At 37.1% G+C, this 12,583-nt stretch overlaps 1 protein-coding gene across 12 annotated transcripts in view; it reads left to right on the top strand.

The window, feature by feature from the left end:
• Positions 1-11,340, top strand: part of LOC115340635 (serine/threonine-protein kinase Sgk3) — a 64,819-nt gene extending 53,479 nt beyond the window's left edge. For 11 of the 12 annotated variants that reach the window (XM_030012536.2, XM_030012528.2, XM_030012529.2 and 8 more), the window contains 10 exons: positions 84-141; positions 942-1,025; positions 1,122-1,253; positions 3,325-3,437; positions 3,656-3,692; positions 3,804-3,890; positions 6,606-6,701; positions 7,546-7,701; positions 8,788-8,877; positions 9,937-11,340. In XM_030012536.2, the coding sequence (XP_029868396.1) occupies positions 84-141; positions 942-1,025; positions 1,122-1,253; positions 3,325-3,437; positions 3,656-3,692; positions 3,804-3,890; positions 6,606-6,701; positions 7,546-7,701; positions 8,788-8,877; positions 9,937-10,107 (1,024 nt within the window). In that variant the 3' untranslated portion in view covers positions 10,108-11,340. The remainder of the gene's footprint in view (positions 1-83; positions 142-941; positions 1,026-1,121; positions 1,254-3,324; positions 3,438-3,655; positions 3,693-3,803; positions 3,891-6,605; positions 6,702-7,545; positions 7,702-8,787; positions 8,878-9,936) is intronic. The other variant, XM_030012537.2, reaches the window with a different exon arrangement.
• Positions 11,341-12,583: the final 1,243 nt, after the last annotated feature.

Genomic DNA, 12,583 nt, shown 5'->3' with positions numbered 1-12,583 from the left:
AAATGCTACACTAGACTGCTGTACTGCTGTAAAGCTTGTAATTTCTACCCAGATGACCTGTCTGCTTCCTAAATATCTTTCAGTGCTAAACCAACAGACTTTGATTTCCTGAAAGTTATTGGGAAAGGCAGCTTTGGCAAGGTGAGCATTCTTAATGCTGTGTCTTATCCTGGTGCAAGGATGCTAGCGGGTGTCTTGTGCAAAGTGACTGTTGTCTAGAGACTTGGCCAGAGGTTTTGGAAGTGGTATCAGCATATAAAGTGTCATGTTGGATCTGTGTTGCTGCTTCTTTATAGCCCTGCCTTTTTTTCCCTGGTGTGGCAGTTGTTGGCTGCCTCGGCCTGTTACTTGTTGGGAGTAACAAAAGGGAGTGTTTCCCTTTCTCGTTAAGAGCAATAGGGATCCTCTGTTTCCCCCTGAGAGGAAGGGAGGTACCCCTGTGCTTATGCAGCAGCTGGTGTACAAGTCGTGCATTTCCCTTTGTTGGCGTGGACTGTTTTGCCAAATCTGTAATGCTATGGAGCAGTGTGAGGAACAGCCCATTGAAAAGTGACTTAAATTTTTATATTCTATGAAGATGCAACAGAGAATCTGTCTTGAAATCTTTGGTTTTGGGTTATTTTTCAAGTTGTTGTTTTTCATTAAATTATCTTTAAAACTTACAAAAACAGCTGAAATTGATCTTGATAGAGATCCAGCAGGTCCTGGAAAATAAATGTTATAACTCAGTCTTTCATGATAACACTATCATGGCAGATTTTTACTGAACTGTATGCTCGCTCTGTTGGTGATTATGTTGCTGATTGACTATATTAGAAGCAAAGAATCTATTGTAAAAAAATAGCATGAATACTTTCCAGTTATGCTGAAATTATGAAATTATTACTAATAGAATGTGAACTGCAACAATCACATTTCTTCATTTGTTTTGAATTTCACAGGTTCTTCTTGCAAAACGAAAACTGGATGGGAAATACTATGCTGTCAAAGTACTGCAGAAAAAAATTGTTCTTAATAGGAAAGAGGTGAAGAGAAATAGTCTTTCTCCACCCACCTCACTTCCTTTTTCCCTTAATTACAAAATCATTCCTTTTACTTATTGATCTTTTACTTTCTTATAGCAAAAACATATTATGGCTGAACGTAATGTGCTTTTGAAAAATGTGAAACATCCATTTTTGGTTGGATTACATTACTCATTCCAAACAACGGAAAAGCTTTACTTTGTCCTGGATTTTGTTAATGGAGGAGAGGTATGTGGTGGTTGTGTTTGGATTTGAGTCTCTCTATTCTGCTAATTCTAGGTGGGAGGAATGAAATGATCCTTTACACTGTGCTCTGATCAGCATTCTCCCAATTTTGAAAATCCTGTTATTATCTGCTGTTAGTACAGACTTCTATAGCTATATGGACCCTGTTCCTCTTCATACTGATAACTTTAATCCCAAATTTATTCATGGTTGTCAGATAAAAATACTGTATTTTACAGGTACATAAATTTAGCTTTATTATGAATTAATCTTATGTTGACATTTTTCACCATGTAAAACTGTCTTTTCCTCTTGCATCTGCATTACCTGAGATGCTGGTATTTGGAAAGTGGAAGGAAGGAAACTGGCAACTGAATTTACTACATTGATATTATTGGGAACCTTGGGATTATTCTGTATCTTTGCATGGTCTAATTACTTATTGCCAAATAGCCTTATCCTCAGGATTCTTTTCCTTGAAGCGATGCTATTAAATCTGAAGAGCCATTAAGTAACTTGGGGGAAAACTTGTGAAAGAAATGGATAAAGTCTGTATATGTTTAAATAATATGTTCTGGAGCAGTTTTTATTCAGCTAGGGACTTGTTGCTTTTCAAAGTACCCGGTACTTCCAGGAGTGCTCAAGAAACTCATGTGTAAGCTGGTTGAATAGCCAATACACATGCAAAGGGTATAAAATGTTGCTTCCGTTCCTTCAAAAGGTTTCGGGGAAAATCAGGCGTCTTCTAGACTAATAATACCTGGACCTTTCTAGGAAATTAGTTGTGATTGAAGAAAACAGTGTAGTGAAAAATTATTGTGTGAACAGAACTATCCAACATACATGTTTTAAAGAAGAGCTGTATGTTTTGTCACTTGCTGTGTTTTCAATTTGGTAATCTATTGGTGTAAAACGTACACATTTCAGAAGGTCCAAGAGGTGCCTAAAGCAGAACAGGAAAGAAGGGTGAGACTGGATACTGTTGCAGATGATAAAACTCTGGTAGCTGAAAGAGCACAGGAGAAGGGGTAGAATTTAAGTAGTTTGTTTCAGGGTATCTCAAGGTTTCCTATTATTATGACGCTGCAGCTGGATATACACAGACAAGTATAAAGTATGCTGAATAAACCAGGATGAAATACGAACTGGGGCATACATTAGTTCATATTCATGTGGCCTACTATCAGTATTTATGATGCTCCTAGAGGTGGTGTTCTGACCCCTTTGTGTCAGAGTTGGGACAAGATGGGCCTTTGTCTTGTCTAATGTACTGTCATCTTATTTAGACTGTATTAGAAAACTCCTGATTTGCTCTACTCTGAATTCCTGGCCACAGCTTAGTTTGGCATTCTTCCAGGGAAACTAAAATACAGTTCAAAACAGCTTTCAAATTTGAATGACATGCTTGGAAAGCTCTGATGGCTTTTTATTTTTTCCCAAACTTTATAGGCAGAAAACAGAAAATTTCTGTTTTCTTAAAATCTTTAGAAGTTGAATGGGTAGTATAATTTAATCTGTATGTTTATGATTTAGTCTTTGGCTAGACTTCCGTATCTGCTCAAACTGTTTGAAGCCAGACAGCTCTCTCTAGTTGAGAGAATTTGTGGATCAGCTTGGAATATACATCTCCCAAAGTGATCTACATCTGGGTGATTTCAGAATACAATTCTATAAATACTTATATGCTTGTGTTCAAAGTTTTGTATATACAGAAATGGAAAATTACTTATTTGACACCAGGTTATATTTTGTTAGGAGGCTATCTTGCATGATTTAATCTTGCCAACTTCTATTCACAGCTTAGTGGTTTGCTCTAGTTCCTTTTTACTAGTCTTGGTTTTAGGGGAATGTCCTTATGTGTTTGAATTACCTATCCATTTCTGAGCTACAAAAAAGAAGAAAGGAAGATAGTAAAGGAATGACAAAGTCACACAGCAACACTGATTTTATTTAATTTTATGTTTTTAAAAAAAAAGTGGACAGCTAAAAAAATTACTTTTTACTGTTAAAATTACACATTATTAACCTGTTTTTTTGTGTATAATGTTCTTATTTACTATTTGCATATTTACAGCTGTTCTTTCACTTACAAAGAGAACGTTCCTTTCCGGAGCACAGAGCCAGATTTTATGCTGCTGAAATAGCCAGTGCACTGGGCTACTTACACTCCATAAATATAGTGTACAGGTAAGTTTCTGAAATGTATCCTTGTCCCACAGAAGTTCAAAATAGGACAAAATACTGAATAAAAACTACTACATGAAATCATCTTATGGGAAACTTGAACATAACAATTTCACCAAAACTTGATGCTTTCAGGTGAAGAATAAAAGTCCATGTCTCTGAAGCTCTTGTGTTAGTGACTGCTGTTTTGAATTAATACAATTATTATTTTTTTTTAATAGGGATTTAAAACCAGAAAACATTCTCCTAGATTCACTAGTAAGTATGCAACACTATTTTAGGTTTTCTGTGTTCTCTCACAAAATTGACACTCGTGTATCCACATGTTGACCGTGTTCTGTTTTTAAAGTACCACTCTTTCTCAAACAGGGTCATGTTGTGTTGACAGACTTTGGACTTTGTAAAGAAGGGATTGCAAGTTCTGATACCACTGCAACTTTTTGTGGGACACCAGAAGTATGTTGACAACTTTCATGGGTTTTTTTGGCTAGTAATTAATGACTCTTGACTATTATTAATATTTGTGTAACTGGATGATCAAATACTCTGCTTTGTATTTTAGGAGATTTGCATTCTTTTAACAAGCTCTTCAATGAAACCAAACCAAAGACAAGCTTCCTGCAGATCTGTTTTGTCCTTTTTACTATACGCAGTGTCTCATACTTACTACCTACATGCCCATAACTCATCTCTTCCTTCCTTAAGTTTTCCAGCCCTTTTCAAACATTGTTTCCTCCCATGTCTCCTAGACACAGGACAGTTAGCTTGTCTAACAGCTGCAACAGATTTGCCAATATGAATCTACTTACTGTATCCTGCCACTGATTTTTAGTAAGTTTATAGGGACTTAATATCTGTGAGTCTTGAGCAAATTTTGCATATGCATGAAACTTTGAACTTGCTGACCAAGTTTATTGAATTCTATTGGTTTTTTTCCAGTGTAATTTTCTCAGTGAACTTAGAATCTGGAAGTCTTGGAACACTTATGAGGGATTCACTGAAATGCCAGAATTAGTGGCTTTGATAATTTGATAAACATACTTTAAATTACAGAAAAGGCCTTTGAAGGCAGTGAAGGATGAGTGAGGAGTAGTATTTAGCCAAAACATTTGAACTATAAAAAAAAAAGGCAGGTGGCAACATGTGACAACTTATCCTAGTTATGATCAGAGTAGGAATCCATAAAGCTGAGTAGTAAATGTGAGCTGAAACAATATTTGTTGAATATTTTGGAAAGTTCTAAGGACACTGATAACTCTAAATATGTTTGAGAAAATCTGTGGGGGTTTTTCCTCATGTTCAGAGACTTAGTCTTCACACTTACCTTGGACTTGCATGAATTGCAACATAAGAGGCTGCTAATGCTGTTGCTTCATATGAGTTCTTAAAAATACCAAGACTAAACATAGCACTTGTGTATTAGCCCTTCTAATCCAAGATTTAGATTCCAGTCTTTCATAATCCTGCTAAAAGTGTAATGATCTTCCCAGTGTTTCTAAACACTGAGTTGAATGACTTGGTGAGTTCTAACACCTAAAAACCTCAAAGCAGGTTGTGAAAGATTAGAAAAAGCGTGAAGTAGTTGAGTTCAATTCAGCTGCTCTTCATGTTTTTGCAGGGTCATCTATAGACAAATGAATTACAGGGCACTCGCACATACAGAAAGTTTGAGAAATACTGATTTAATTAAACTGTGAGTTTCAGTCTGTGCCTTGTCTGACAATGCTATCATCTATTTGTAAAATAAATTTTAGAATTTGGATGCTAGAATGATAGAAGTGAGCATCTTCTTGTTCTGAGCAGTTAGAAGCTGTGTGTGCTGTAGATGAGGACTGAGATTATGATGATCCAGCAATAATAATTTTATATTACATATTCACAAAGAATAGTCTCATATTATGAAGTGGCTGTCCTTGTGCTGTAGTGTTAGTAAGCTCTGTGATGCTGGGTAGATTTCTTGCAAGGCAGATGGAAGCCAGTTAATATTATCATTCAGTGTTTGATGGTATTGGATGTTTATCACAAATCAGTCAGGTGATACTTATTTGCCCAGAATCTCTAATTTAGCAACTCACAACTCATGCCCTCATTAAGATTTACAGTGAAACTTAATATAGGTCATACAATTTCTCAATAATGATAGATTTGAGGCAGAACTAGTATCTTCTTTCATTTTTATGTACTGGATGGGGAGCATACAGGCTTAGGATGGCAGAATAGGCATGGCTAGTAGCCAGCTTGCTGAGAGATGTAGCCTCTGCAACAGTGCAGCAGCCTATCTGAAATGTAAAACAAGTTTCACAATAGAGGTGGCAAAGTAGATTGGCAAAACAATAGTGTGTGGAAAGTATTGTTTCAGTTAGTGTCATGGTTTAACCCCAGCCAGTAACTAAGCACCATGCAGCTGCTCAGTCACTCCCCCCCACCCAGTGGGATGGGGGACAGAATTGCAAGGAAAAAAAGTAAAACTCGTGGGTTCAGATAAGAACAGTTTAATAGAACAGAAAGGAAGAAAGTAACAATTATAATAATAACAATAATAAAATTAAAACAATAATAAAAGGATTGGAATATACAAAACAAGTGATGCACAATGCAGTTGCTCACCACTCACCGACCGATGCCCAGTTAGTTCCTGAGCAGCAATCTGCCCCCCACCCCCCAGGCCAACTCCTCCCAGTTTATATAGTGGGCATGACATCACATGGTATGGAATACCCCGTTGGCCAGTTTGGGTCAGCTGCCCGGGCTGTGTCCCCTCCCAACTTCTTGTGCCCCTGCAGCCTTCTTGCTCTCTGGGCATGAGAAGCTGAAAAATCCTTGACCTAGTATAAACACTACTTAGCAACAACTGGAAAAGTTAGTGTGTTATCAACATTCTTCTCACACTAAATCCAAAACATAACACTATACCAGTTACTAGAAAGAAAATTAACTCTATCCCAGCCAAAACCAGGACAGTTGGGAAAACAACTGTCCTGCTTGGTAAATGACCAGATGGTGACATAGTATTTGCCAGGTTTGAAGGACAAGATAAATACTTAGCAGTCTTACAATTGCTATGAAGCAACTTTTCCTGAAGGTGTTTACTGTGATGTGACTAAAACCTAGGTTTTATTCTTGCTAGCCTAATGCTCTAAAATACCTTTTTTTTTTATTTTTTTATTTTAGTATCTTGCACCAGAAGTCATTAAAAAGCAGCCCTATGACAACACAGTAGACTGGTGGTGCCTTGGTGCAGTTCTTTATGAAATGCTTTATGGGCTGGTATGTACTTAATATGTGGGGGGCAAGGGTTCCTTCCCTTCCTTCTCCCCCTTTATGTGAAGTAACCCTGGAGTGTTGTTAAAGATGCTAACTTTTGCAAAATATTTACATACTCCACTTAAATGGATGAACAGTTTGTCTTACACATAACATAGCACCTGTTTCTCTCTTTTGGATTTTGCATTGCTTCTTGATGTCTAAAATTTTGCTTTCCAGTGAACTGCTGGACATCAACTCCAGTGAAGACAAATGCACATCACTTTGAGGGAATGTGAGAATAAACTGAATCAACAGTGATAATACCCAATAAAAAAAAACCCCACAACTTAAGAGTAAAATTTTGCCAAATACTAGAATAAATAAAATTAAAAGACTTCTTACTTAGGTCTCCCAGGTTTTCTCCTAGCTTTTTCACTTCTTGATGCAGCATTATAACAAAAAAATCTTACTATGCTTCTAGTCATATGTAATTAGTAACAATCTGTTCTGTTAGTTTTCTTGAGTTTTATCTCTTCCTATAGGACCTTAAATAGGAAGATAGATTTGGTTTTCCACTCTCATGTTCTTTTCAGGCAAGTTCAATGGGAGCTTTGAAGCTGGATGGCATCTGTGGCTACTTACAAGTGTGAGAACATGTTAGGAGAAGAGGAGGCGGGTGGGGAAGCTATCAAGTGTAAAGAGCTGGCAGTGGTGATGACTGAATTAGAAGTTAGCAGTGCATAAGAAGAGGTAGACTTCTTCACTGCTGGCAGTTTGTATTTCTTATAGAATCATTTACTGATCGTACACATGAAACAAAATGTTGCATGTGGCTTCAAATTCATGTACAATTTTTATTTTTTAGCCTCCTTTTTACTGCCGTGATGTTGCTGAGATGTATGAGAATATTCTTCATAAACCGCTAGTTTTGCGCCCAGGAATCAGTCTTACAGCCTGGTCTATTCTGGAAGAACTTTTGGAGAAGGATCGGCAAAGCAGGCTTGGAGCAAGGGAAGATTTTGTATGTCATGTCTTAACTTATCAAGCCTTACTTCACTTAAAAGGACATCACCAAATCTATGTGCACAGCACAGGTTTAATAGTTGGAGACAGAGGTTGCTGTGTTATGTCTGTTTCTGTTTTCTTCCTTTTTATTTCTTCATTAAAGACACCAGTGTGGTTCAATCCCTGAAAGTTGTTGGGAATTGTCATGGGATATAAACATTTTGAGCTTGGTTGCTGCTGTACCTGCCAGCAAAGGAAACAATTCCTGGTGTAGTAGTCACTAAGGTAGGTTTCACTATTCATAGTGAAACTGGGAAATAATCAGAAGAAAAGGTTATTTTTCTGGTAAGGTCAGTTTAACTAACTACATGAAAAACAGTCTTCAGATAAAGAGGAACACTAGTACTGTGCAAACAGCAGCTTTTTTTTTTTTTTTTTTTACCCTTAAAATCATGGCAGATGTTTTCCCAGTGTAGCAACAAAAACTTTGCAAGAAGGTGATGTGAGAAAGTATAGATGTCTTCAGAACTGTGCGATGAGGAGTGATCTAGAAGGACTTCTTCCATCCATTAATTGAGATCTTCATAGTCTTCTGTTTGCAGCCCTAACGTTAGGTAGTCTGTTGACCTTGTAACACAGCATTTAGACTATGATGTTGTACTTTCTCATAGTGTGGAGCAAGATGAAAGGGTGGAAGTATTTAGCGTAGCTGTTTACTGCTTTCATAACTAGTAAGCATATTGCAGAGTTGTTGAAGTACCTGCTTCTCAGACAATGATCTGCTTTACAAAAACAAAACTTTAAGGCAGGAGCAGAGATACTAACAGAAAACATTCTTGCTCTGTGGTAGGCTTCAAGATGGTTGATTTTAAGGCTTAAAAGCAGAAAATACAATCTTAAAAGGAAACCAGCTTGTAGAGGCAGGCTAAACAAATTTTAATTGCTGTTTTTACCAACTACAGCTGTTATTGCAAAGTAACCTGTGAATAAATAAACCAATGAAGGACTTGACTTTCTTACGTGCATGCAGTCTGAAGTAGTATTTACTATGATGCACAGGATAGATCTCTGGAATATCTAACATACTTATTCCTTACTACAGCTTGAAATTCAAAAGCACCCATTCTTTGAATCTCTCAGCTGGACTGACCTTCTTCAGAAGAAGATCCCGCCACCATTTAATCCTAATGTGGTAGGTGCCTGGTGCTGTTTTAGTTCATACCTGCCAAATTTCTGCCTTTGAGGGCTTGTCTGTTTGCAAAGAATGTTTGTTTCAGAATGGTGAAGAATGGGAACCTCCCAGTGCTGACTGGCCTTTTGAGCAGTCACACTTTGGAGCAGTGATACTGTCTTTTTTTACTTAAAACTCAGTTTGACATATCACTGTTCCCTCTGCTCATTTGTGTCAAAGTACTGTCAATCTTTGTGGGGTCTGAAGATCACAGAAGAAAATACAGATAGTCTCTTTATTTGAAGACTTTCAAAAAACTGATTTCCTGTGCTTTTTTGTAGTTATTAAGCCTTACTTGCAGCTTTTCATTATCCTCCCATCAGTTTAAACTGTGTCAACCTGTGACTGCTTGTCCAAAAACTCAGGAGGGAGGAGGCAGGACAGTGGGGAGGAAGTACTTCCTAAAGTCACATCAGAGCATCCCCTTAATTTATTGAGTCTGTGTCTGGTGAAGAAGCCTTAGCTGTCTTGTCTCTTCCCTCTGTGGCTAAATATTACTATGCTTTAGTTCTTAGGTGTGTTACTGGGAAGCTGATCTATCATAACACTAGTACTGTTGCTAGAATTTAACACTTACAGTATTATTGATGGAAAAGGGAGAAGGAGAATTTGGTGTGGTTTGGGTTTTTTTTAGTTTGGTTTGGGTTTTTTTTTGTGGGTGTTGTTTTTTCGTTTGGTTGGTTTGGGGTTTTGTTGTTTGGGGTTTTTGGGGGTGCATGTTAGTTTTTGCATCTCCCTGACAGTCATTTAAGAAAGAGACATTTCTTCATATTTCTTAGGTTTATCAGATCATCAAGGTATGTAGGCTTTGGCCTGAACCCCAGCCTAAAAGAAACAAGCAGGCTTTTAATAGCTATTTTCAGGGATGCTGTGGTGCGCTTCATTAAATTTCCTGTACTTAAATAAGAAAGAACAACATAAAGTGGAAAGCCTTAAGAGTTAAATTTGAAATCTAAAGGACAAGCACAAGTTTAAAACACAGGACTAATATGACAACTGATAGATCTTTCTGTTTTCTAGGTTGGACCAGATGATATTGGGAATTTTGATGCAGCGTTTACAGAAGAAATGGTCCCATACTCAGTTTGCGTTTCTTCAGATTACAGCATTGTTAACGCTAGTGTCCTAGAGGCGGATGATGCATTTGTTGGATTTTCTTATGCACCACCTTCTGAAGATATGTTTTGCTAGGAAGTTAGAAGCCAACAGTGTTTTGGAACTCTTGGGGGGAATGGAAACATAAGGGTTATGGACACATTCCAAAATAGCGTAACTAGTGCCTCGTTTTGTATGTAGGTTTGAAACCTATGAACAAACTTTCTCTGCTGTATAGGAGGAGCATTTTGGGCATTTTGGATGGCTTTCTTTGGGGTTTGAACTGTTTGTTCCTGCTGCAGAAAATATTTTTTAAAACCATTAAAAAGTGTTCTCTACCTATTTTTTAAGCAAAACCACTGACTGTTCTCCTCAATCCCTTCAAGTTTACATTCATACCTATCTAAGATTTGGCTGGCACAAACAGCAGCAAATTTAGTAAATTTATAAATGCTTTTGTACCTATTTACAGTGACCTTGTGCTTGAATTGTAACTATGCAAATTGTCTTTTGTATATCCTGGTTTAAAAAAGGTAAATGTTTTCCCTGTTATATCAGTTTGAAATATATGTTAATTTACCTGTCAGCACTTAAATGAGGGGTTAATATAAGTTAAGACCAAGATTCTTAAAGGACTTCTGCAGATGGAAAGTTGGTCATGTAAAACTGGATTGTTGCTCTTGCGCTTGCTGAAGTACCCATTCACTCAACTGGATTATCTGAGGTATGGGGGATTGCTCAAAGCAAGGATGGGACAAATTAACTGGATTGATTTGATAACATTACTGATCATGTGTTCTACTTTTTTTTCCTCCCTGAGATAAATATGTCTATATTTCAACTACATGAAAAATATTTTTGGTTAAAACTCTGCTTTTCCAAAGATATAATATGCAATAATCACTGTTACTTTAAAAGGTTATCTTGCTTTGACCTTTTGGGGATGGGTGGTGAGGGGATCATGCCAAATATTAGGGATTTTTCTCATGGAATTTTAGTTTGAAACACTAATAGGTTCCAAATTGATTGCATTTCAATGTTCGTAGCTACTTCTCTTTGTGTTCCAGTTTGCACCAATCTTCACTTGATATCGGGGGGAAAAAAAAATGTAAATTACGCTGATAATTTTAAAAATGTGAAAAGCTGTTGTATTTCTCATAACATACACATGTATGGACAAACTGATAATTCTGAACAATTTCTGTTTAAGGAAATTTTTTTAAACAATGCAAAAATTGACTGCAGTTACAGTGTATAAAGGCCTATCATGGTAGTAGTTTTATTATATATATATATTACTTGTAAATAACAACTTATTTTTGTCTGTTACGTCAAAAATGTTCTGTGTTTTTTGTTCATAAATACATTCAGTTTAATGCCTTGATTTGAGACAAGTCTGATAAGACACTGATGAGTAGCCAGAGTTAAATGTTACATAAATTTCAGTATCTAAATCATCTCATTTTTGACAAAATAAGAACCAGCTAAGAGAAATGCTATCTATATTGCATCAAGATCAGTTAAAAATTGAGAACATTGGGGAAAAGAGCATATCAAATTATAATTCTTTTGAAATTAATGTTGTGTCAACAGTGAAACATTAGACCAGTGGAAACTAAAACAAGATTGCCTGCTTATCTCAACAAGTATCTCCTATAGCACTGTTTCCTGCAGAATGCTGAAGTGATGCTGAGCAGTTGCTATGTGAGGTGTTGGAAGGAGTGGTTGGGTAAAAGAAGTAAGAATTGACATTGGGGTGGAAGGGAGGAAGGAACTGTATCATTTGTGGGAGCAGAGTGGTGGCTTGGTGCTCATTTTCCATAGTGCTGCTCTGTGAAATTTTGAGAGGTTGGGAAATAGCTATGCAGCTGTTCAGGACCACCACCAACTTCATGAATCCTGTTCTTGCAGTTATAATGACTTGCAAGCAACAGCCTTACCCTTTTTTTTTTTTTTTTGGGGGGGGGGGGGTAACATTGTAAGAAAGGAAGTATCCATTCTCATACTGAATTTTTACTCTGTATACTCCTGAAATTATTGTGGGCTACTGTAACTACCTTCTCTTTATGGCAAGGAAGTACAGTACTGTAGAGAGATGGGAAGGAGAGGGGGTAGTTCAGAAGTTGTTGCTGTGGGAGCTAGCACCGCTTTTAGTTTCGTTGTCTTGTATTTCTGAGATGTCTGTATCTAGCAGCCTGACTGGATGAGGAGTTTTGTTTTTTCTTGTCACAAATTTGGGGTTTCTTCCCCCCTCCCCCTTTTTTTTTTTTTTAATTAAAAAAAAATGGCGGTGGTAGTTGACGTCATTTCTGGGAGAGCAGCTTAATGATTGCTTATTAAGCTTTTTCCTTCAGCAGGCTCTGCCTTTTTGGTGACGTGTGTGTTAAACATACCACTTGCAATACTTAAGTTTGCTTTGTTTCTTTGAGCGTAACTTCATGTTGGAAAATGCCTCGGTCAGATCAGGATTTCTAAAGATAACAGACTGTGTGCAACATCAGGCAATAAAGCCTCACAGTACTTCTGTATCTAGTGCTCTTGTTCTGCATCTCTCTGCATTTCCTGATGACAG

The sequence above is a fragment of the Aquila chrysaetos genome, chromosome 4 (genome assembly GCF_900496995.4).
Source record: "Aquila chrysaetos chrysaetos chromosome 4, bAquChr1.4, whole genome shotgun sequence".
Lineage (NCBI taxonomy): Eukaryota > Metazoa > Chordata > Aves > Accipitriformes > Accipitridae > Aquila > Aquila chrysaetos.
This window is presented reverse-complemented; position numbering and strand designations above follow the sequence as displayed.